This window comes from Hippocampus guttulatus, chromosome 3 (assembly GCF_054856545.1).
Source record: "Hippocampus guttulatus isolate MCC_2025c chromosome 3, RoL_Hgut_1.0, whole genome shotgun sequence".
Lineage (NCBI taxonomy): Eukaryota > Metazoa > Chordata > Actinopteri > Syngnathiformes > Syngnathidae > Hippocampus > Hippocampus guttulatus.
In genome coordinates this window covers 8,900,007-8,926,607 of record NC_141263.1, presented here as the reverse complement: position 1 = coordinate 8,926,607, position 26,601 = coordinate 8,900,007, and the positions used below count along the sequence as shown (strand labels likewise).

The following is a 26,601-nucleotide window of genomic DNA, read 5'->3' as shown; positions in this document are numbered from 1 at the left end:
ATTATTATGGCCAATATGAAAACGAGTACTGTACAAAAAAAAAGAACAAAATTAGGAGACGCCTATAGTTTTGAGGGAAACAAAAACATTTTTATAAGAATACATTTCAGTGATGTGTTCCTCGAGCCGGTCCTTGGCCTCGAGGATCGGCTCGAGGACTGAAGGTCGGTCCTTGGTCCTTGGCCTCGGCGGCAAGTCCTTGGTCCTTGGCCTTGGCCTCGGAGTCAAGTCCTTGGCCTTTGTCTTGGCCTCGGGTCGCCAGTCCTCGGACACAACGAGGGATTTGAACCTCTAATCCTTCATCCACAGGTATAAAGTGGACCCGAGAACCGCAAAAATCATGAAGAAATCAAACAAAATCCATCCAGGGAAACCCATGTTGATGAATTTATCTGGCGCTTTAAGAGGGGTGGGGCTGCCACTGACAGGTGACAGTCAGTGCAACGTGTAAAGAGCGGCATCACAGTTAGTTTCAATCATGGTTCGTTCCGTTCGCGATCGGCAGTTTAAATAGTGTGTAAAGCCTTTCTGTAACAGTGGGGTCTTTTATTTAGTTATTTTTGCACAGTCGTCACGTTTGTGCGGTCGCACTAGAATGTTTGTTTGAACCAAGTAATTTGCGTTACAGCTGGAGTCAATAACACTTGGAGGCACTTCACTTCTGGGTTTGGCCGTTGGGATTTGGAGTCCTTTTGCTCGATTCCAGTTATGTTTGCTGAATGCTTTCTCATGTTTGGAATAATGAATATTGATAATACATAGTTTAAAATCATGGTTGATGTAATTATTTATTATTATTGTGAAGTTGAAGGTATTAAATTAATTAATGTAGTATTAGTGGGAGTGGTAATAATAGTAGTACTCAGAGAATGTTTAGAGACTGAGCCATCTCGTTACCTCTGCGTCCCGCATCCTAGACGCATAATTTTCCCACGGGACGCACAGTTCCAAATAATGTGCGTTTTTGGGACGCAAGGAAATTCCTCAGTCAAAACAAAAAAACTATGGCAAGCCTGAGGATTTCACGGTAACAATCGTTACCGGTAGCGTGTCGTTTCCATGGCGTCATTTTAACGGTACCTAAAAATAGTTTAACCATAAAAGTCACCGCACACGAGTTGACTGTGTGATCAACGCGATTTCACTGTGCCTCTATGTGTGTTTGTGGTGTGGTGTGGTGTGTGAGTGTCTTTCTTCTAATTTACTTTCGTTTTGTTTTGTTTTCAGTGTTGGGGGGGATGCAACAGATAACGTTATGTGCACATGCTGGTTGCTATTTTAGTCCACAAACTGAGGAATCGCGCTGATGAAAGTTTGAGATGGCGGTGATAAAAACTCACAAAGGTCGACTAATTACGACATTTAAGAAATGGGAATGCCAGTCTGATTTTTCGTATGAATCGTCCAAAGGGCGTATCACTAAACTCACCAGGAATGTATGCACAGAACACGAGAGCAAGATACGACGAGAGGCACGATTACGAGGCAAGTTGGTCATTAGATTTGTAGGCTAATCGTTATGAAAAATATTATGAAACAGTATTGGTTATTCTATAATTTACTGGTTGTAGCATGGCAACTTTATGAATAAAACATTCGTCACAAGGTGTAGTAATGCTAATGTTAACTGTTGGTAGAACTCATGATGACGTACTGCATGTTAAATTCTTTCATCAAATTGATCGTAGATTACACATGCATCGTCTTGGGAAGAGGATGTCAAGCCACATCAATACTTACCTGTATTAATGATTACCAGCAAATTAATCTTTGCAGAGTGAGATTGGAAAAAATACTCTGATGATGCCACATGAGTACACCAGTTTTTGGTCCATTTATTTTTTGGAATAAACCTGGAGTACACAGCTGCTGATGGAATGTTCATTGTTAATGCATAGTTTTCAAACATTGACCCTTGAAACATTATACTTTTGAGTTTCAAAATTCTTGATTATGAATATCAGTCAAAATAGAAAAATGGGTTCCCATGATGAACGTTTACGGAACCCAACATTAGTTACCGTGGTTTCCCATTGGGTAATCCGACGGAACCGAAAAACGGTTACCATGAATTTCCGAAATCCACAGGCCTGCTCCTGAATTATTGAAATTTTTGCAGCATTTGTTTGTCAGTTTATGTATATGTTGTTGTTTGTGTTATTATCATATGCAATTGAATAAGTAGGCCGTTTCAGAATTCAAAATTTGGGACTCTCTCAATGCATAATGGGACTCATACTTTCATACACTTTTCATACCCTGGGACTCGCCGCTGGCAAACTGTAAAATTATCACTGCAGAGATTACCGCTTTTCCTGCAGTCAGTGATTGACTTCTATGCAAAGTCATTTCTCAACTTGTCTTCCGTGCCATGTCATGCCTGTTGAGTGTTGATTTGCTTCATATTAAGAAACTACTGCACTAAAACATTAATTCATAAATGTATATCATATGCTTTTATTTTTGTTATTCTCAGTATAAATAACACGTACCCTGACTGTTCTACTCTTTGAATAAAAACACTTCATTCAAGCGTTAGGGAGTGCAAGGGGTTATGATGGAGGGGTGTTGCAAATCATGAAGACCTGCCAAGTGGTATGATAGCATCGTTTTATACATGTCCTCGGCTAAGCCTCAGCTTCAAAATCAGCCCTTGGTCCTTGGCCTTGGAAAATTTCTCGAGTCCTTGGCCTTGCCTCGGAAAATTTTCCAAGTCCTTGGCCTTGGCCTCGGAGTCAAGTCCTTGGGCTTGGCCTCGGGTTGCCAGTCCTTGGACACAACACTGGTTGTGTCAAGCATTAACGTTAAATATTCTACAGTATTAACATACCATTAGTTTAAAGTGTTAAATTAGTTAAATTGCGTGTGTGCTTGAGAAAATGTATGAAGCCTGAAATTACGATTTTTGTTGGCTTTGTTGAATCATCAATTAGAAGTGCATTGAACAAATACTGAATAAAATATATAAGTGGCAGGCCTGCTGGTCTAAGATGCCTGTATTCTTATCTAGCTCTGTGGGAAATTGGAAAATTACATTTCTTTTGATATGACAACTTTTTGTTCAACTTTGTGCTCTTATTAATCTGTGGCCTTACTTACTCTTTTGTATAATAATACAAAAAAAGTGTTGTGTGTGCTTGGCCATGCTGGAGTGCAACACAGTGTGAATGCGGGCCGACGAGCTACATGGGAGGGACAGGGGGGGAGGGTGTGGGCATGCTTTACAGTACTGATACGGGACAACTGGCTCAGCATGACTGTAGCCTTACTACAATATGTGTGCCCAATTTGACACAAAGAGTACAGAACCACACGATCAACATTTGAGTTGACAAGGGGACTTCAGAGATATGTCAAGTATATTGAGAGTCAGTCACAGCACCAAACCTTTGCCCATTAACAATCCAAACGTCACGTTTTATCCGAGAATACTCAAGTATTTGAGGACAATTGTAGGGTATTTTACAAACATGACAACTCTGCGATAAAGCTTCAAATGTTGTATACTTAAAACAGACTTCACCATCCATTGATGTTTCGAAAGACTACACACTGCCGAGTATGCCACACCAACTACGTCACTGGGTGAAATGAACACTGGCAGTGTTTCTTCAGCCAGTGTGAAATAAGACGCATGAGTCACTTTGCCAGTATGTAGCCTTCAGAACAGCAAAGTGCTTATGAAAATAGTGGTGACAAAACATGCAGCGTGGTAACATCTGAGGATAAATTAACGAATCCCTTTGTCTCATGAAACATGCTTCCTGTCTTACAACAATGGCACAGACTAATATTAGCAACAATCTTTTTGGGATCAAGTGAATAAGGTGCAGCATGAGGGAAAAGCTCAACAAATGAACTCTTGCAGGACTTATGACTACCGGTGGCAAGACGTTCACCGATAGCCTAAATCATTTTGCTTTCAACCATTTATACACAGAGGTTATCCAGAAAGAAAATGTCAACTTACCAGTTTAATAGCTACATATTCATTGGTGTAGAGATTTTTACCTGGGGAGGGGAAAAAAAGATTTAGTGACAAACTCCTGTTTTATTTATATCTTCGTGGCTGCACAACATCCGAAAAGATCTGGTTTTGTCCCGTCCTTCCATAAATACTAACAAAAGATCCTACTGCAGAGATTGCTTTGATCCCTTTGCTTTACTTACCTAGCTTCAATTCACCAAAGTTTCCACAGCCAATCTTTTTGCCAACACGAAAATTTGGGCCCACCATGAGAACCCCTGAGGAGCTCGAGGAGCCCGACGGCCGGGACGCGTGTCCACTGCGACTTCCCTGGGAAACTTTCGTACTCCTGGCAGGCCGCTCGCCATATTTGTCCCTCTGTGGATCCATGGCGTGAGCAGCACAGTTCAATGAGGGCCTGGTGTGATGTGTACAAAGGCCCCCTTGGGGCGGGCCCACCGCGGCCACAGCCCTAGTCAATGGCAGTGCCGAGATGGCACACACACACTCATGAGATAAACGCTGGTTTGGACACGCTTCTGTCCTCACTCTGGCCTCAACATCGGTCAGGGGAGGGAAGACTGACGAAAAACCTGGAATGAAAGATTACATACAATAGATTAAAAAAAGATTCCGCATAGTGTCTTTTGATTAGGGCGTTTGATTATCTGGTAATCTGGAGAGTGAAAGTCATAGTACATGACTATATATTTTGAAAATCAATTATAAATTCCCTTCCACCCTGTGGGGGGAAAAAAATGCTCATTTCACATGACTTCAGAAGTAGGGATGAGCATAATTCAAGTACAATTACCGTAGGTGCACCACTCAGCTGCGAGCAGCCAGCAGGTCCACCTCGTTCCAATCCAAAGAAGAACAATGAGCAGTGCAACTCATATTGGCAGAGTTATTTTGCTCAATACAAAATATTCAAACAGGAGTTCAGGTAGTTTATCCATCCATCTATCCATATTTCTCTCCCCCTTATCCTGTTTAGGCTCACGAATGAGTTTGAGCCAAGACGAACTGACTTTGTGAGCCGAATTGGCTCAGACAGATATTCTCCCTTCCCAATTAAAACAATGAACAAAAATAACATTAATGAATCGATAAATTGATCACCATTATTTCCAAATAGTTGATCAGTTGAATTTAATCACGTGCTCATTCCCAGTTAGGACACGCTCATTCCCTGTGAAGATTGGGTACAGCATAAGTCAGTTTGCTCATCTGCTGATTTCAGCATTTAATTGGAACTGGCATGCGTGGCTGACAACATTCTAGAATTTACCATTAACGACAGAGAATGCCACTTTACTTATGAAAAGGATGAAAACGGCAATGCCGATGAAGCTAATTAGCTGCGTGTGACTTTGCTGATCGTGCATGACTTGACATGCCTGGTATTTGGCGTTTGATGTATTTTTGTCTCCTGGTAAAGATCCTGAACGCAGCAGCAGTCAGCGTGGTCCAACAGGTTCATTTTTCATGTTTAAAAACAGTCTCGCATCTGCTGCTTTAACTCTAGAGCAGAATGTCTCATAAGATTAAAATGCTGTGTCAAATACTGGGAGATGGGTAGTCATGGTTCGTACTTCTGCCTCACATTTTGGGGTTCGACTCTCGTTTGATGTTCATGTCCCCACGCCTCGGTACATTTTCTCTAAGATAAGAGCAAGTGGTATGGGAATTAAATGGGCGGATGTAAATGATGGTGTGGTGAATGTTGAATACAATGTGTGAAAGCAGAGTTTTTTGCAGATAAATGCACACATTTTATTTGTTTTCATTTTTTTTGAACATATTTGCAGCGTTAAGCATTTTTTTCCCCCTCATCTACCAGTCTGATTCTCCCTCCCCTGCTCTCCCCTCCACCCTTAATCTTTTGGGGATGAGAAAAAACCAGAGCGCTTTACCTTGACTTTATTGTAAAGGCAATATGATCTATTTTATACACCAAAATAATCACTGTTTACAAGAGCACAATGCCCGATAAGGACGGCGTAGTTTATCGTCAGGGTGCTGTTGAGATGAGTGCAAGAATCCCAGCCCACAGTGACTATCAAGATTATATTCCGCCCACAACCTTGGCCAAATGGGCCATGTTTGTGGAGAATATTATGTAAACAATTACATAAAAGCTGTCCACTCCCAGGGACATCGATGGACGCGAGTCTGCTTACATCAAGTGCACAGATACGTCCCGCGGACAGGACATGTGCACATCAAATGTAGACCGAGCAATCATGAGGACATACAGTGTCATCTACAGGTTTCATGAACAAATTCAAAAATCATCCAGTGTTTGTTTGCTGCAAATCTTAATGTAGATTTGACAGATTACCACATGTATGAATTGTTCTGTCAAAAACAGCCTACATGTCAATATGTCTAATAGGTTAAGAAACCTTTATTAGTCTCGCAATGGAGAAATTCCCAATTCACAGCAGCAAAGTTATGAAAGGAAGAAGTAGAACAACAAAATATAGGAGCTGCTGGAAAGGCAGCCACTCTCGCAGCGCCATTTTGAAGTCAAAATAACAAAAATAACACGGTTGATGACAATGTTGTAATTCCTATGCATGGAGAGGCTGATGCAGATAAGTACCGTGTGTGTGTGTGTGTGTGTGTGTGTGTGTGTGGGCTTCCGGATGACTCATGTTCAGTATTGCCTGCACAGTTCTCAGCATCAAAGACAGCTCAGTTGCTCTCAAGGGCAACCATGCACTATTACTATTACATAAAACCAGAAACCCAACTGCATAGCTATAAAAGAGGTTTACAGTCAAGACTAATGGCAAACTGGAACTCATCCTGTTGTGTAAACAATCATTAGTGAACTACCTTAAACCAAAAAGAGGATTGCAGCTAGACTAACAACAATAACCAAACCACACACATCTAGTCTGATTACAACCGACTGTTGCACTCGGTTGTATTCATCACAGATTCTAACTGAAATCCCAAACGTAATGTGCTGTGATTTGTTACAAAATAATCATTCTCGACATATTATACAGTACTCTGCATCTCTAGTACAGGCAAATGTTTATTTCTCAAATATTATTTTTACTATTACACAAAATGAACAATACAAAAGTAATTGTCGACTGTGTGCTTGATACAAAAAGGAAAATGTAACTTCAACTTTTAATTAGCAAACCTGGCATTGGCATCTTCCAAACAACAATACAACATGGATCAGTCCTAGTGCTGTGTAGGGGGTGTTTGGAAATAAGATACAAGTGCGCAGTGGTTCACTCTGAACGTTTGGAAAATCATTGTTTTGTTCAAACGTTGCTTGCGGTTATTCGGAGTGCAGAAAAACAGAGGTCTGGTGCTCTAATGCTCCAACTGGAGACACGGTGCATCAGACAGCAGAGATGGAAACAGTTCAAGCACGAGCTGCTGCTTGGTTTAGAACATAGGCTGCGTTTGGAAATTAATGGCATGGGAGCACGCTCTACCTCTCCAAACGTACGCACCCTGAGTGAGGTGTGTGGCCATCAGAGTGAATTTCCAAATACACCCATACTGTATTATTTAGGGATGGACTGATCATTTTGGGCCATTTTCAGTTTCGGTCCGCAAGGGTTTTGTCAACTCAACAAAACATCCGAAACAGGATGGTGTCATCACACAAGAAAAAAACATTTGAAGCAAGCATCCTGCAGGATAACCAGAAGGAAACCCTCTGTCACAAACTGTTGCTAACAGTTATGGGTAGCGGTGCAGTAGGCCGCCATGGCTGCCCATGATGTAGCTGGGTTGGCCAAGCATGCGTCGATGAGATGCTGAAATGAGCAAAAGTGAGTGGCAGGTAATTAATCCATCCGTCCATTTTCTAATCTGCTTATCCTCACAAGGGTCACAGGCACGCGGGAGCCTATCGCAGGCGTGTTCAGGCAGTAGACTGGGTACACCCTGAACTGATTTTCGGACACTCGCAGGGCACAGACAGACAAACAACCATTCACGCTCACATTCAGACCGAGGGACAATTTGGAAGTGGCAGGGAAATAAATGAACCCAAAATCCCCCCACCTTGGCAGCCAGATTTGGATCGATGGCGAGAAGATTGCCTGGCCGCCTCACCGACTCGCTAGCCGGGAAAGTGTGCACATTGCTCGGAAGGAACCAGAGAACTCGCATTTAGTAGGTCTGTGTGCCCATCAGTGGACAGCTCGCAAAAGTGGCCACTCGCATATTTTGAGTGATAGCAGAATTGCCGTTTGCAGTAAAGTCCCGCCCCAGCCTGATGCTCGCTTCTGATTTGTCTTTCCCGAGTGACTGGCAGACCCTGCATTAACATTTCTGCTGCCAGCGGACACATGCATGACTGAATCGAAATTACTAAAGCCCACCCAAATTCACCACGGTTTATGTCGTTCGTAGTGGCTGCATGAGGAGGAGGCTTCAGAGAAGATTCGGTACAACATTTCCGGAATTTGGAGTTGACAAATTCCCCCTTCAAAAACATTCAGGTGAGTAAGGCCATTCTTTAAACTCAAATACCCATATTTATGACATCATTTTCTCTGCTTCTGCTGTATTTGAAGTTTACTGGCTGAATTATTAACTCATTCACTCCCAAAGACGTATTTAGATGTCTTTTCAGACGCCACACATTTAATCCCAGCTCCTCGTTTTATATTGGCTGTACTTACTGTATTTCAGACCCTTTTCAAGTACAGTCAATATAAAATGAAGAGCTGGGATTAAATGTGTGGCGTCTGAAAAGACATCTAAATATGTCTTTGGGAGTGAATGAGTTAATAGTTATATTAATTTTCGCTGTATCGTTCTTCATATGCCGGTTGGCTTCAATGAACAATAAAGACCCTACATGCTGGGAAAAAAAGACCAACAGTTAATGATTGTGCTACAGGTGGATTTAAAAATTAGGTGACGTTGCAAGAACAAAAACTGACACAAGCTTGAATGAAAACAGCCAATTGAATTTCAATTAGAAGGGTCTTTTATCAGTGCCTGTTGGCACTAAACACCCAAAAAGGGTGCTACTAAGTATACATACAGACTCAAATTACCGCAGAATCTACCATAGGTTTTAGATGTACAAAATACACCAGTGAGACAGTAGGGTAGAAATATATTTATGGGTTTAAGTGCGGGGGCGGGTACTGGACTTGTCTTTTGTGCAACATTGCATCACCACTACATTTAAACATGCTCAGACATGTCTGCACTCTAGAAAACGTTTAACAGACAATTGAGACAGTGGAGTGCATGATCATTAGCTTAGGTAAGCATTTCACTGCTAGCAAACTCTTTTATGATGTACCTATTGGTGCACCCTGACGAGAGAGAGAAATCAAGTGCCTTGCTCAAAAGGTAGAAAGCCTTCACTGAGCAGAATGCACTGGGCACGTTGGCTGCTCGCAGATGAATGAGCTTGGAGCACTGAGGCCAGGCCACACGTAGCACACTAAGCTGTCCTCATTTACACACGTTACAATGGTACAAAGCTAAATGGGAAATCTACAAGGTGTTTTTCTGGTCACAGGCCTTTTCGCATCGAACATTATAAAAGGTCAAAGGAGGAAGAGTGCAGGTCGATTTAATATTAATGATTGCTCAACTAAAACAAACACTTGCATAGGTTAATTTTTATCAAAGCAAAATACATGTTATGAGTACAATTCTGAGGAAGAAAACAATGTATTTTATTTGAAATTACAGATAGAATTCAATAAATCTTAGATTTACTAATTATTTTAGGTAAAATGAGAATGCATCACTTTAAACATCATTACAATTGGTGAACTCAATTGTCTTTCATGTCTAATATTTCAACTTCTTCAAGCTTTATAATGTTGAATGCGATCACGCTGGGAGTCTCTTCACATAACTTAAATCAGCAATGTGGCAGGATTTAAAAACAAACAAACCCATTTGGTTGGATAGGCTACTTCAACCTGAGTACAAGGCATCAAGAATTTTGAAAATCACATGACCGTTCCAGAGATATTGAGCTGTTTCTCGGGAAAAGCAGCCGCTTTGGCGAAAGCTTGAGTGTTATTTTGACAATTGAAAGTGTGGTCCAGGAAGCAACTTCAACAAAGAGTAAAAAAGTATAATTTCTCAAAATACAGCATCACTACCAAATTTACACATTAATGTACTTGACGATGCCGAATTCGATTTTGAACTGATTTATTATGAAAATGTTCATTTAAAGGCCCTAATTTGAAAACAGACTAAATAAAAGTTACATTTTCAAAAGGGATAGACTTCCAAAAGGAAAATAATTAAACTAAGCTATTCATACTTTGACAAAATGTATGAACCCAAAATGTAATTTGAAAAACACTCAACACTTGAAAATGTCTAATAGACTTACCAGGAAGTGACTTCACTACTTACGCTATTTCTTAGGAACAACACAATGGATTTGGCTGAAAAGTTTTCTGCATCTACTCCAAAAGCTCTTAAGTAAAACTATTAAGTTTGATGCTACACAGTTCCATCCATCCATCCATTTTCAGAACCGCTTGATCCTCACTAGGGTCGCGGGGGGTGCTGGAGCCTATCCCAACCGTCTTCGGGCAGTAGGCGGGGACACCCTGAATCAGTTGCCAGCCAATCGCAAGGCACACAGAGACGAACAACCATTCACGCCCACACTCACACCTAGGGACAATTTAGAGCGTCCAATCAGCCTGCCATGCATGTTTTTGGAATGTGGGAGGAAACCGGAGCACCCGGAGAAAACCCACGCAGGCCCGGGGAGAACATGCAAACTCCACACAGGGAGGCCGGAGCTGGAACCCGGTACCTCTGCACTGTGAAGCCGACGTGCTAACCACTGGACTACCGGGCCGCCCTGCTACACAGTTATTTCTACTTGATGCTATACTCGCCTTAAAGTGGAATAAACCCCCACAAAGTTTGGTCATAAAATCTTATTCACATTAAGGAATTTATCATGCAAAAGTGATGAATATCTGCAGTTGTTGTTTTGAGTTGATTAAAATAAATGTTAACTGCAAAAGCTGTCACGGACTTCCTGCTTAATAGATTAAGCTTGGTTTTATCAGGTCCATCCATCTCCACAAAAAATGATGGCTTTCTTCAAAAGATCACTCAACCCATGTAAGTAATAAGGTAACGATTCATGCTAAAAAATGTAAGACTATACCAAATATGGGCATTTTAATAACAACCCCAATTTTCCCCCTTTCTTTCATAACGATTTCAAATAGCGAGTACAGTATATGGGCTGCCCACTTCATTAGGGACAGCAAAGGAGGATAGACATGATGGCCGCTTGTTAGTTTCTGCATTTTTTTAAAAGATTGTGCAAGAGGCAAACGAACATGACTGAGCGAGACAAATGAAATGGACCGCTCTGATTATTGAAGAAAAACCACATTTTTTTTTGTTTCCCTAGGATGTAGCAATAGAATGTGCACATTGAATTGCCCACCAGTGCACAAAACCAGTGTGCCTGGAATTGACCGTTTTTGTTTTGTCAAGAGAATATGAAACGGCAACAAATCATGTTACACATGGCATTGGTAAATAATTTTAATATTAGGCAGAATATATGGATATGTTCTGTTAAACTAAACTTCACTATTGCACTAAAATGTACCTAAATATTGGAATGGCTTCAATGATAAGAAGGTACTAAGGTGCTTCCCTAATGTATCAACTAACTGATCAGTTGGCATCTGTTCATTGTTACTGAGAAATAAAGGCTGCAAGTGGGGTGATTTAACCTTCAGTGGAAAGAGTAGCCTGTGAGGGGGCCTGCCAATAGTCCACACTCCTGCTGTGTCAAATAACATTTGCAGTAGAAATTTAAAAGGACGTTTTGCCCTAAGTGAGCTCAATTTACAGGTGTTAACACAAAAAATGCCATGGATTAAGTTGTAAACCATGTTGGGTTTTTGTTTCTTAAATAAGTTTTCATGGGTGTGAATGATGAGGTTCGATTTGGGAAGTGTGAGTGGAAGGCGAATTGTTTGACATTAGCGATTCCATTAACCCGAAACGATCAAATAATTAAACTCGAGCAAAATCCAGCAAACTGAGGTGAGGCCGTGGAATGATAGAAGGAAAAGATGTGGTCTCCTCTCTTTGCATCGCACGGACGAACCTAAACAATACTTGGAGAGATGCAGCGCTTTGTTGAAGCCGCGAGGGTTAATCTTATACTGAGCTGTAAAGAGACGAGGTCTGAGCGCGTTTCAAAACAAGGAAATGATCGAATGTTTCAAGAACAAAGCAAGTCGCCAGCCGTAGGGGTTCAACCTCTATCTATGCTGGTCATGACATCGATTAGTGAATGAACACACCGTTAGCCAAGTTAGCTCGCCAGCAGAAAACCTGACAAACCTGCCGCAAAGCTAAGCTTAGCCACACTAGCCAGCCACATCGTCTGGGCCAATTTCTTTCCAAATTAGCGATGTGGAAAACACTGAATTACTCCAAATTTCTACAGGGAGTTTTCAGAGCGTGTTCCAGACGCGGTATGTAAAAGATAAGAATCGAATAAACCTCAGTCGCCGCCTGTCGTGAACGCCTTCGCTAACATGTACTGATGGCTGAGTGACAGCTGGACCGAGCACAACAAGGAAATTAGCCCGTCAGCTATGAAAATGTAAACGAACAAGCAAAAGCCCCCACAAATTCCGGTTTGTGTTTGGCCGCGAACGAACACAACAGGCTCACCTTGGTCGCAATATATCCGGATGAAAAGGGCACGCGCTGCAAGGGGTGTTGCTGCTGGACTCGCGATGTTAGAGTGAGTCTTGACTCAAGGTTCTTGGTGTTACTTGTTGGTGGTGAAATTTCATGTTAGCAGCAGAATGGCAGTCCTCCCCATTATTCTTCAGTAGTCCGCCTTCGCTCACTGCTGGCTGGTGAGAGGTTCGAACACACCGGATGTAGAAAAACGGCACCGCCCGCTTCTAAACGCACACTTCCAGGTCACACGGATACGACTTCATTTACAAGATAGAATATCCTGTACCCTTCCTCCATAACACGGATTTATTATGTGGGGGTTAATAAATGACAAGTCGATGTTATTAATTGTCAGTGAGTGGAGGAGGCATGACGAAAAGACTCAATCCGTCGTGAAGGTGCACATGGCAGCCCTATCTTATTTTGATCAAAACAAAACTCCACATTGCGCCTACTTTTCGAGGTCACATGCCTAATGTCGACACGAAAATGCAATTCTTGGCTCAACACGACACAACCCGAATTCAGAAAACGCAACTGGTTTGGGTATACTGTAGCTGTTACTCGGGTTTTTATACTGGATATCAAATCCCAGAATTTACAAGGTGGCCTGAAATAGACACTGCACTGTGTACACAGACACTATTTACCAAAGGTGTTCGCTGCACCTTCAGACACGTTTCTTGAGCTGTTTTGTGTTTTGTTTTGAGCTATACAGGAGGGGCGTTTCTAGACGCAAGAAGCCATAGAGGACCCGCCCCCCAAAACAGGACGTTAGAAAGCCAAATATATCTTATCAAATAATCGTCATTTCGAAATTCATAATAAATAACCAGTGGTACTCCGGTTGACCTATTTCTGTGGAAACGTGTCTGATTGGCATGTTGAGCAATGCCTTTCATTGCAGATCTCTCACACACATACACACACACACGCACAAAAACCATCACTCGCAACTTTTACCTTGCAGCCTGGAGTAAATCTGACCAGCATGTGTAGTCTAGTGTCCTCTCCTTCTTTCCTTAACGCTGCACTGAACAGAACGAAACAGTAACTGTATAGTATGTTTGTGCATTTTCTGCACTGTCTATTTGAAATCATGTCCTGTTTAAACTCTTGTAACATGGGTAATGTCATCTTATAAACCTTCTGTGTAAACAAATTCAAACAGATATTGCAGGGTGAGGCCTCAGAGAAGAGGCACTGCCTCTGCTCCTCCGCACCAAGACGAGCCATATTAAGTGTTTTGGGCAGAAGCCACCAGGAGGCCTCGGGGAAGACCTTGGATACGTCGAAAGACTATGTGCCTTTTCAGATTCTCCTTTTTGCCTTGAAACTTTCCTTCCCGTTCCTGTTTGAGCAAGATGATCCACAAGTACTTTAAAAATAGGTCGTTCAAATTGTAAAAGTGTTAACATTGGCACCTCGATGCAACTTTTAAGCCACCTTTCGCAAAGGTTATTCCTGACCAACCTTTACCAAAGGAAATCAGATATATGACCCACAGTCCTTGAAGGCAGCATTATTCAAATCAACAGGCCATGGAGGAAGTTTGCAGACTGCATCATCAGTCAGTGAGCTTCCGTCAGTATTTCAGCAGGGCCCATGTGGGCTCAGTCCGTCCCTCCTCGGCGGCAACCAATCTGAGTCGAGAACCTTATTTCCGTATCACTAGCACAAGCAGACATGAAGCCAAATAGAAACATGTTAAATTGATATATACCTATATATATATATATATATACACACACAACTTATATAAATCTCTCGCTATATATACTGTACATAGCAATACATACATACATCTCTCTATATACACATATACATACATGTCTATTGATATACATCTCTCTCTCTATACACACACACACACTTCCCGCCCAATTTAAAAATTATCCACAGTTAAGACAGTTACTCTGAATTTAGTAAAAATGGAGAAACAGCACAAAGTGTAAGCAGAACTTTTATTTTTAATCAACCACCTGTATAGTATTTCCAAGGAAACGTGCCAATGCAAAGTAGCTATAAAAGTAAAGCACATTTTTATGGAAATATGAAAAAAAACCCACAAAAGTTGCAGAAACAAACTGTGTAACTTTAATGTATCAATACCATCTTTTGACCAACGTATGTTTTCTGACTAAAATCAGTCAATGGTGGTTGATTTATTGTATATATTGCATATGCTGCTTTACACAACAAAAGTTACTGAGCAAACAGCACCTGCACCAGCTCTAAATTACTTGAATAGCTGACACAGAAGTGACAAAGTGAAGATTGATATCTTGACTCACAATTCTTCATCATAATACCAACAAAGTATTGATTGACGTAAGTCCCTCATGAAACTTGGCAATTCTCTCATTGCAACTACCCTGACAAGGGTGTCACCCTGTTGTTGTCATAGTTAAATGTTCTCAAATGTAGTGATGCGCAGGAATAATGCGCTAGGATTCTTAGTTACGACCCCCTGTCAATAACAGTGGCATATTAATTAAAAAGAAATGCTTTACTAGTGCAATGCATTTAATTGCATCAAAACTGACATCCATCCATGAATCCGCTGGAATGCCTGTCATGCGGTTGACCTTTAATGTAAACTATGAATGAAGTGTTACTCTAGGTCGGTACCTCAGTGCAAAATTTTACACGGATTCAACTAGTAACAAATACATTGTATATACCCCTCCCCCTTGCAAAACACTACTACTTTTTAAAAATTATTTTTACAAATACTATGACCTGGCTCATCTTTCCTGAATCTCATTCATTGCATTTTTAAAGTATGGTATACAAACAAGGATTTATGCGGCACATCAATATCAAAGAACTGTACAAAATTTGAGAATACAGAAAACGAGAGCAAATGGATGGAAGTCTTTTTCGTGTTTCAAAATGGTCCTCTCAGTTCGTGGTAGAGGTCAGGTGTTCAGAAAAGGCAGATGGGTCTTTAAAAAGTGTCCATCCTCTTTCATTAAGCTATTGCCTTGGCCTCAGGAAGGAAAGCCTCCCAAAACTTGATAAGCTGCAATAGAAATAGGATGATGAGAATGACAATACTGAACACAATTGTTAAAAGGGAATGGCCAACTACAGGAAAGCCAAATGCCTTTTACAAAAAATAATCATGTTTTTTTTTTTTTTTTTTTTAAAGATCAGAACATTGAGGCACACGGACCATTAAAACATCCAGAAGTTCAAAAGCAATATTACTGACTAGAACAGTGGTGGGCAAACTACGGCCCGCGGGCCGAATCCGGCCCGTTGGTCTTTTTAATCCGGCCCGCCGAAGGTTGGTCCACAATTAAGGTTCGATGTGAATGATTGCATTCATTTCAATTGGACTTGTAATGACAGGCATTTCACCGCCAGGTGGCGCATTGACTTGAAGTTGCAGAACACGGGGGGGGGGGGGGATCTTTTCGACCACCTAGTACCTCTGTATCGCTCTACTTCTACTGGTCTGATCACAACCCATCTGCAGCGATGCACAGGCTAAAATAGGTCATCAACAACACTTTTGTCATTTAAAAAAAGTATATTAATACTGTACTTTCATGCTTTTGTTCTGTTGATGTTTGATATGGACTGTCAACAAATGCAGTTTTTTTTTTTTAAATGTACCATAGCTTGTGCTGACCTGGCCCTTCTGTCAAATTTTAAAAGTCAATGCGGCCCCGGAGCCAAAAGGTTTGCCCACCCCTGGACTAGAACTTGAATTAACTAGAATATCTAACACAACAAGTAGTGCTAATATGTCAGAATTCTGTTTTTTATGGCGACTCTTAGTGGAGTGGTCATTTCTGACCAGGAAAACATAACTGTTGAACATAAAATGAGGGTTAACGTTATTACCCTTTGCTGAGACTGAAGCATTGATTCCAAATATTTGATGATCTGGGTCTTCAAATCCTTGGTTTTTTCTTTCTACAAATACAAATGATATGAATTTCATTTTGCCGTTTCTTGCTAATTCAAAATAATGCCATTTGAATTTTGCTGTTTCCAAACATTCGCACACAATAAAACAAGGTTCATGAAACAAACACTTACCTCAAACCTGAGAACCTCCTTGCGCACGGTCATGCCAATTCTGTCAAAATCTCTCTCGTACTGAGTAACTTTCGCCTCCCACTGCGCACACACCAACAACATACTATGAACTCACTGAACGCGGTATGACCATAATCAAGCATGGTGTGTATCGTGAGCATTACAGCACATAGGCTAGTATCCACTTTAGAACTTGAACACAATTTTGCCAAAGTGTCAGGCTAACGTGTGGCACTATGTGTGTGTGTGTGTGCGTGCATGCATGCGTGTGTGTGTGTGTGTGTACCTCAGTGATCTCCTCCTTGGCCTGCTGCAGTTTGTCTGGCTTGTTGGCCCATAAAAGCTTGGCCTCCACCTCTCTCTTTTTCTGGAGTGAACTCTGAGCCTCCTGCCATCGCTGCCATGCTCGCATGCGCTGGTCAAAGCAGCCCTGTGGACATCCAGCAAGTGGTGGACAAAATTTAACGCGACACCTAATACTATGCATACAAGATTGTTCGAAGCCCAAGAACGGGTCTGAAAACTGCAAAGTAGTCTTTGTTAGCAGCAGCGTAAACAATTCAGTGACAGATTGAAAGAAAAAAAAACAAAAAACACTTATGTTCAGCGTTTCTGACAGAGTTCGCTTGTTTAAGAATGTGACAAATTTGATTTGGACATGCTTCCTGAGCCTAAGGCAAAGTACTCAAGAGATTGCGCAGTTGTCTTACCCGCACAGCACCCAGTAAACGGATGTAGTCAGCCAGCACCTCTGCAAAAATGAAAAAGTCACTGGAAGCCTGCTCCTGGTGCAGCTGCTCCATCTTGTCCTCGACCTCTGCCAATTGCGATAGGGCCCGGGACAGAGCCGTGTTGTCTTCAGAGTTCCCCAGCATGGCCATACTTTTGGCAAATATTGCCGTGTTTCCGCATAGCTCTGGTGTTGGTGGGTGAAAACATCGTGTCATTCTCAGAAGACTTATGTGAAACATCTGGGCACAATTTTTTTTCAACTCTGTTGACCGAATTTATGTATTCCCGACAAGTAATTCAGATGTGGCTCACCCTTCCTGTGATTGACCAATGAGTCCACCACAGCATGGAGTTTCCTTAACTGCTGCTCCTCATTCTCCACCTCCTGCAACTTGTCCTCAAACCACTAAAAAGAAAGAAGACACGTCTCAAAACCAAATGAGAACAATAAAGCTGATATTTCACCAGCAGATCAAAAATGGTCACGTTAATTTTGATGCTGATTCAAAATTGAAGTCAGTTTTTCCGAGCACATCAAGAGTTTTCTCCACAGCTCATGTTAGTAAGACTTGCCAGCTGATTAGAATTGGCCTTATTTATAGCTATGTGGCAACATGTTTGTGCAGTCACGATTGAGAGCGTGGTGCGAGGTGTGTGCAGCTCCCAACAGGTCAGGACTAGTAATGTCTGCAAACGGAAAGATAGCCAAGAAGGAATTACCGGTAAGATTTGTGATGGCTTTTCTCTTTACATTGTAAGCATGATCATAGCGTTGTAAACTCCACTCATTTTATGACGTTTTTTTTTTCAAAGGTCATAACTATTCTTCGTGTTTTGACATTCATACATGTTTATTTCATAGTTTTTTTTAATTAAATGGGGATCTTGTCCCTCACAAACTCGAATCCAGATTAATCACACATTTCCCTGAACTAAATAGTCTTTAGATAAAATATCAACAAAATGCCACAATTGATTTAAAATTTCTTTTAAGACAAAAGGTATGGTGTTTGAGCGAAGAAATACTTGACAAAACGAAGTTTTAAAATGTATTGAACAACTCAGATCGCATTATTAAATAAAAATAAAGCATTTATATCACAGTACAGATCTTGAACTGCATAAAGTGCCTCATAGAAAGATTATGCGTCTCAAGTAATGTTTGGCATTACCCACAATGAAGTGCCAATTTAAGGAGCCGACAAGCACATACCTAGACAATAGCTCTTGCTTGAAAGCAAATGGAAGCAACTTGTCTAATAAAGAGAACATTTCACATGCCAGCATTTGCAATAATTAAGCAGGGGCTGAATAAAGTGAATGTCCAAATTGTCTCCCAAACAGAAAATTGTCTTTTTTTTTCACACACTTCTTTCAATATAATGTGTCGCTTTAGACTGTCTGTAAGAGATACTGAAGCCCCTTATCTTCGACTATGTTGATGGGTATCCAGCCTCTGGCAATCCATATAGTGAGAACATTATTCAGCCTATTTGTTGTCCTTTTCTTGACAAGGATCACTCGCACCTACCAATGCACTGTAGCTTGATGAAAGCGGCCTGTTTCCACTGAGTCTTTGCTAACGTTAGCACAGATAGGCTTTACCCGAATGTGCAACCTTATGCTGGTTTTACTTTGATGGAATGACAGTTCATCACACCAATATGTACACACAAAAACTGGTTTTATCCAGATTTCCATGAGGCAATTTTTAGAAAAGGAATTTGCCATGAAGCAGACCTGGGTCATTCTCCTCACTCATCGTGCCTGGCTGCATTTTGCCCTGCGGTTCACCTTGGAAATGTAAACATCAGGATTAAGTTGTGATCAATCTTTGTTTTAAGGTTAAATAGCTTCTTTTTTCCCATGGCAGTATTTCCAGATTAATCACACGATTGGCCTCATCTACAACTAGGTGGCAACTTGTTTGTGCAGTCACAATTAGGACAGTGCACTGTGTGTGTATTTTTTGTTCCCAAGCCAACTCATGCATAGATGGACAAATCGGTAAATGATACAAAGCACAGTTGCAGTACAATGTGAATTTGATTATTTTTTGGAGGAGTAATTTACTGCTAACTTTGTTCATCTTGATGGCTTTTGGAAAGTTCTAATAAATACAAATACACCTTCCACATCCTTTTGGGCTGGTATTTTATTAATGCTTAGTTTTTACTGAACCTTTAGAAATGTTGTTTTTCCGATATCTGGCAAAAAATTTAAATTGAGAAGTAACATTTTGCCAATATCATACATCCCTGTAAGCAATGTATTGTTGCCGTGGAATAGTTCTCGTACACAGCTGGGTGATTGGTGTGACATACTCAAAATACTCACTGACTACTCTGGTCCCTCTCTCTGGAATGACCTCCCACTGAACATTCGGCAAGCCTCCCCGCTGCCCATCTTCAAAACCCTCCTCAAAACTCACTTGTATTCTTTGGCATTCGACTCAGATTTGTTCTTGGTTTTACTGTTTGGTGCTTTCTACCGCCTTTTGCCGATTTGTCTTACTGTTTATTGTGCATGTTAAATTGCTCCATATACAGCACTTTGTATGCAGCGATGGCTGTTTGAAAGTGCTCTATAAATACTGTTGACTTGACTTGAATATTTACACTATCTACCGAGATTCAGGAAGCGCTGTATGAGAAAAAAAATCCCTCTATCAATTCCACTAATTGATCATTGCATTATTTTTGGATTAGAACATTGTTCTCAGGTTGTGGTTCAAGTGGTGCGTTGCATTCTCCTCTAAATAAAGCTATTCACATCAACATGCCACATGCTCTTACGGTGTCAGATTCGTTCATCTTGATGGTCATCTTGTTGACAGCTTCCGACGCCTTATTGATCATTTTAAGGAAGCCAGCTCCACTCAGCGCCTGTGTGTTTGATGCTCTGGGTAACTTAAAAGACAAACACAGATTCCCCATTTTGATCAAAACTCCATCATTGGAAAAGAAAATAAACAAACGACTACATAATAGAATCCTCACATCTTCTTTTTCCAAGAATTCTCGCACATCAGGATCTTGTATTAGCAAAGGGTGAGCGACAACTCTCTGCAGATACCTGCAAAACAAAAATACATTGGTGTGAAACAGGTTACAAGACCTAGAAAGCGACAAAAAATAAGACTGTATACTGTACTAGATATCATCACTTCAAGAAAGTCCTGTACAAAATGTGTGTGGGCTCGTCTTACCTCTCCAGAGCAGCTCTTCGTCTCTCCACAAATTCCACTGATGATGGATCATCCATCCCCACTTTCACTTTGGTCATTCCTGTCAAGGGAATTCTCACTCAATTGGTGGCACGTGGAAAACTAGTAGTCACACCACTCATATTTTGTTTACATAATCTGTACAAAGAGGATTTAAGCATTTTGACACATTTAACTCATTGAGTACCAGCCAATTCTAGACCCCCTTTTTTTGTATCTTAAGTCTTGGAAAAATTGGAAAAAACAAAAACAAGTATCTGGGGTTGAACGTGTGGAGTGTGAAAAGACATAAATATGTCTTTGGGAGTGAATGAGTAATAGGTTAAGAACAATATCATTTTTAAAACTGCCATTTGTCATTTTCCCTTTTTTTTGCATAATTTAGCCTGTATTTCACCGAGCGGTGAATGCTTGCAAGAAAATTTCCACCAGGATTTGTTACAGGTTGCAAAGCCATTTGGCAGAAATTTGCACACTTGTCTGTTCTTTGTGTCCTCCTTGCTGTCCAATGTGTGTCTATTGTCTGGCAGTGAGTTTACTACACATGTTAGAGCTTATGTTTTGGACCCAACATGGATGTACCCGTTTGTTGAAAATGTTGCCATAAAAATAACATATCAATATAGAGGTGTGCGATTCAGCTCTTATGCGGTTTTTCCAAGCTAAACTAATTACTGCCAATCAAGCCACACGTAAATTAACAAGGCTTCTTTTAAATGATGATGGGGGACAGGGAAGATCGTCATTTCAGGGTAATAAAGCACAAGAAAGGAAAACTAAAAGCACTGTGATGAAGCTGGATTTCAACATTATCATCAACTAGTAGAAAGAAATTGGCTGTCAAGCCCACCTACGACACTCTTCTCTGGTGGTAGCGGAATGATGCATCCATGCAGTGACTGTTTGACAGACAGCTTCTCATAGAGCCCCAGGAAGTCACTGAAGCGCCTTCTCACAGAGAAGGTCCTATTTTTAAACATGGGCAAGGAGGTCTGGAAGGCCAGATGAGGGTACTTTAATCAAGACATTTATTGACACGACAAGAAGTGATGAATGTACTCATACAGAACTACAAACCCTTGTGGATACTCTGTAGGCCACATATGCATTCATGCCATCGCCTGGGAGAATGGAAACAAAATGGATGCAGAAAATCAAAGATTTGCTGAAAATGCAGAAACAAGACATACAGACTTGAAAGACACTGACCGACTTTCTCAGGGTTGGTGACAGCAACGTCCACATCAAAAGTATCCTTGTCCTCTTCCTCTTCCAGCTGCAAGTGGTGACAGCACATTAGCTCTCAAAATACATTTGCCCATTTAAGTACATACATGTGGAAAGCCACATGTTGCAATTAATCATATCCACTATCATGCAGGGCTGATGTCCGTACCTCTTCCAAGGAGGTGGTTGGCATGGCGCCCGGACTCGGGGAAAACGAGGAGATGGGACGTGAGCTCAAGGAGCTGGAGAGCTCTTTCTGGGAAGAGCTTCCAGATTTGTCTGTGCTTAGTTGGGCGTCTGTGGAAAGAAAAGGAACCTTACTCTGTTGTCCAAAAACACAGATGTGATTCAACATTAAGGAAATATCCCATTAAGGCCACAACAGGAGGTGCACACCTTAAGGCCTTTTCACATGGCACTTAACACAGCGCTAAATTCAGTTGACAAATAGTGTAACAAAGAGGAGGAGAAAAAAAAGATCGATCCTGTGCCTATCATGTACACACGTGGGCACAGAATGAGACCTATCACAGTGAACACACAGTTAGTGGCACCCACTGGAACAGGGGGCTCCCGCTTAAGTGCCCGGGGAGCACTAAGGGGTATGAGTGTCTTGCTCGGGGAGACAGCAGCCGTGTGTCCGGGGGATGGTCCTGAACCAGGCATTCCCCGGTGACAGAGGGCGATCTTAACCTTTTGGCCATGGCTGCCATGTGTGTATGTGCTGTTGTTGGGATGTCAAATGCGCCCTAATTGACAATTGTCCTCTGACAACAGTCGCATCCGTTTGGAGAGGTGGTGGCGGAGTGATTTCAGAGTGAGAACAGCTTGTTGTAAACGGCAAGAACAAAATGGAAGAAAAATAATTATTGATGGGGCGTCCTAGTGTTCCAAGTTCTTGGACATAAGATAAAGTGTCTTTGATTATAAAAGGCGCTATATCTCCCATCTAGTATAATTATGAGATGTTGGTCACCACTTTTTTCAGACCCATACCTGTAGTATTCAGTCTTTGAGTACTGACTAAAACTAAACACTGATCCCTCTAGTACTTTTGATTTTTAAAATTTGATTTAACACAATGACAAAAAATTGTGAACAAAGACCTTTCTGATCTGAAGCAGAAAATTCGCCAATGTATCAAATTGCCATAGTGTAGCGCCAATTGCTGCTGAGGAGGACTGTCATTGCCGACGTGAGCATTGAAGTACACCAGTAAAACAATGAAGTCCCCAGCAGCACCACCAAGGACTCTAAAAGTGTGGGTACTTTGAAACAGTTGTTTTTCGGATTATTTTTATTTGAATAACATGTCCATTTTCTTGGATTAACTGTAAAATATTGTGATTCTGTATTTAAACATGTCTGACTTATTTCCTTAACTACGGCCAGCTCTTTCTTTGTGAGACCTCTCTGCTATGCAAAGAAAAAATAAAGTACTTTCATAATGTAACTGCATGAGCCTTGCAACGTTAACCATTTGTTTGTTTGTTTGTTTGTTTGTTTATTGAACATAAAACATATATACAGTAATAATTTGACAGAAAATAAGGTAGATAAAAAAAGTAAAAAGAAAGAAATCAATCTTCATTCAACACAGTTATTATGTTCAAGGGAGTAGGAAGAAGTAAAAAACGTATCTAGTCCTACCCCGTTATGTGATTGTATCTAATAAATCATTTTTATATCAATCAGAAAAGTAAGAAGAAAGAAGTCTCCATTAAGGCTCATACTTTACCCTTAACCGTGATATTTTTACAACTTTTGGTTTGTATCGGGATTATATACTTCCACACCCTGACACTCTTGTGTCAATTTTCTCTTAAATTCATAATGGATATTTATATACCTTTCTCTATTTATCAACTTAGTTCTGATTTATCATTATATTTAATGTTTTGAATTTATCATTTTAACTCTGATTGATGTAGGTTGTTTGTACTATTTTTTTGAATTTGTTTTTTAACTCAGCAAGCGATTTACTCATTTTCAGGTCCGTTTCGAGATTATTCCACAGATTAACACCTTTGATAGATACACTTCTTTGCTTGATGTTTGTTCTTGTTTTGAGTTTTTTGAATAAGTTGGTACCTCTTAAATCATAGCTGCTTTCTCGAATTTCGAAAAACTTCTGAATGTTTTGGCAGAGCAGGTTATTGTGTGCTTTGTACATTAATTGGGCGATTTTAAAGTCAACCAGGTCATAAAATTTCATCGTATTTAATTTGATAAATAGTGGATTTGTGGGTTCCGTATATTTTGATCTATTAATAATTCGAATTGCTTTTTTTTGTAGGTTGAGAATAGGGAGTGTGTTTGTTTTGCAGGCATTTCCCCATATTTCCACACAGTAGGTCATATATGGTAATAATAATGAAGTGTACAATGTGTACAAAGATCTCTTATTTAGCACTTCCTTGGTTTTGTAGAGGATCCCTACGGTTTTGGCTATTTTTCTTTTTACGTTATCGATATGTGGCTTCCAACATAGTTTTGAGTCTATTACTAATCCGAGAAACTTGGTTTCATACGCTCTTTCTATCTCAATTGAGTTTACCATAATTTTAGCTTGGTGTTTGATTGGTCTTGTGCCAAAAACAATTAACTTCGATTTTTTCAGGTTAAGTGACAATTTATTTCTGTCGAACCAGTTTTTTAATTTGTTTAATTCGTTTTCTACGGTTGTCAGGAGCTGTTTCAGATTTATTCCAGAACAGTAGAAAGTTGTATCATCAGCAAATAGGACACATTTAAATTGTTTTGAGACCTTGCAGATATCATTTATATATAAGATGAATAGTTTTGGACCAAGCACTGACCCCTGAGGAACTCCGTGAGTGATTTTTAGTTGATTAGTTTTTTTATTGTTGAGTTGCACGTACTGATATCTGTTTTCTAAATAACTTTTTATCCATTTATAAGCTACACCTCTAATGCCATATCTTTCTAGTTTTTTCAATAATATACTGTGATCTATTGTGTCAAAAGCTTTTTTTAGATCTAGGAAAACCCCAACAGTAAATTCTTTGTTGTCTATATTAGTGGCTATTGCTTCCACAAACTCCATAACTGCCATTGAGGTGGTCCGCTTTTCCCTGAAGCCATATTGATTCTCACTTAACAGCGCATGCTTTTGTATAAAGCTATCAAGTCTGCGAGAAAATAGTTTTTCTAATATTTTTGAAAATTGTGGTAGTAGTGATATTGGTCTATAATTTGTAAACCGATGTCTTTCTCCACTTTTATAGATTGGAATAACTTTAGCAATTTTCATTTTTGATGGAAAGATACCAGCTTTGAATGACAGGTTGCATATGTGCGTGAAAGGTCGCACTACATATTCTATAATCTGCTTTATTATTGTCATGTCAATATTAAAGCAATCAGTTGACTTTTTATTTTTAAAAGTTTTTATAATATTTGATACTTCTTCTTGTTTTACAGCAGTAAGGAACATCGTGGAGGAGTTTTTTTCTACAGCATGTATTGTATTGTACTGTGAAATCACTAGAATGTCGCCTGAATACTTTAATGTCCCTTTTTTCTCTTGTGATTTCTTTAACAAGACCATTTTTCCAATTAGGATACGCAGGGCTTACCGGAAAACAGATCGTTGTCTTCGTCTGAGTGGACTCCGTTGGATTGGGCGCTAGTGTGACTGCCCGCATCGCCGGCGGGGAGTTCGCCTCCTCGCACGGGCTGACACACTCCAGGACTCATAGACTTAGTCGGCACAAAAGCACACACAAACGTGACTTAAATCAAGCGAGCAAAAAGGTTCTGAAACCACGCTGTCGAAAAGTGTAATTGGAAAAGGTTGGCTGGCTGTGAAGCGACGCCAACTGAAAACAACGAAGTCAATGAGTTCGAGTCCACGTCTAGGAAGTTCATCTGAGGTTGTTACAGCTGCGAGATGATCCTGGCTTGGTTTTGTGATTACATTTACGCTGTGCCATGTAATTAAAAAAATAGTCCACAGTTCGCGTCCACGGCAAACTCGCAGATAACTTATTTTGTATAGCAAGAATGAGACAAGTCAGTTCAGTAAAAGAAGCGGACTTCCAGCTAGCTAAGACAGCTACATCCCGTCATCAATGACTGGGGAACGCAGGTAGAAAAGGACACAAGAACTTACATTGCTAACGAAAATATCTTCTCCCTCGTCACTGTCTCCATCTGCCAAGTTAGACAATCCCTCTCCTGTCTCGTCGTTTGTAGGGAAAGGAGGAGGATTGCGAGACGTGCCGGACGCCATTTTCCTTGCGGTGAGGATCCCTTCACTGTGACGTCACAGTGAAGGGAGGGAAGCGACGTGTGGTTTTAGTGACCTCTGCTGCTCACAATCACACATGACCAAAACATTCCTTAATTGCAACCTGAGTACAGTACAGTACAGTACAATACAATACATGCTGATTTATATATACACAAAGTTCCATGCATTGGTCAAGCCTAGTCCTGCATCGTGGTACTGTACTACTTGTTGGTGGCTGCCAGCCAAAATGGGTCTTATGCTTAATGGTGGTGGTGCATCAGAGTGAGGATGTATTGAGATGCACCTGTGTATATTGCAAAAGCGAAATTTCGGAAGGCATATTTTTCTCAGGCCGAATACGAATTAGACAAGAGGGTGACGCGGGAGTGGATTTTTCACTCACTCCCCATCGTACCCCCACAGAAAAAT

The 26,601-nt window shown here is 40.7% G+C and overlaps 2 protein-coding genes across 6 annotated transcripts in view; both read right to left on the bottom strand.

Annotated features, from left to right (window-relative positions):
• csnk1g1 (casein kinase 1, gamma 1) overlaps window positions 1-12,887 on the bottom strand; it is a 32,772-nt gene extending 19,885 nt beyond the window's left edge. For all 4 annotated transcript variants that reach the window (XM_086106538.1, XM_086106539.1, XM_086106540.1 and 1 more), the window contains exons 1-3: window positions 12,665-12,887; window positions 4,171-4,560; window positions 3,971-4,011 (exon numbers count right to left, since the gene is read on the bottom strand). In XM_086106538.1, coding sequence (XP_085962664.1) covers window positions 3,971-4,011; window positions 4,171-4,357 — 228 coding nt within the window. In that variant the 5' untranslated portion in view covers window positions 4,358-4,560; window positions 12,665-12,887. The remainder of the gene's footprint in view (window positions 1-3,970; window positions 4,012-4,170; window positions 4,561-12,664) is intronic.
• Window positions 12,888-14,629: 1,742 nt separating this feature from the next.
• On the bottom strand, window positions 14,630-26,203 carry LOC147207368 (sorting nexin-1-like). Of its 2 annotated transcripts, none has more exons than XM_086107226.1 (15): window positions 26,049-26,203; window positions 25,517-25,672; window positions 22,087-22,214; window positions 21,900-21,966; window positions 21,768-21,811; window positions 21,541-21,682; window positions 20,673-20,751; window positions 20,464-20,539; window positions 20,260-20,373; window positions 17,777-17,870; window positions 17,443-17,648; window positions 17,019-17,162; window positions 16,733-16,813; window positions 16,535-16,606; window positions 14,630-15,704 (listed from the first exon to the last, which is right to left on the bottom strand). In XM_086107226.1, exons 1-15 carry the CDS (start codon window positions 26,170-26,172, stop codon window positions 15,654-15,656), a joined length of 1,578 nt encoding a protein of 525 aa, XP_085963352.1. In that variant the 5' UTR covers window positions 26,173-26,203; the 3' UTR covers window positions 14,630-15,653. The 2 variants fall into 2 exon arrangements, with proteins under 2 accessions (XP_085963352.1, XP_085963351.1); XM_086107225.1 differs by having other exon boundaries at window positions 25,517-25,640; window positions 26,053-26,203.
• Between the last annotated feature and the right edge of the window lie 398 nt (window positions 26,204-26,601).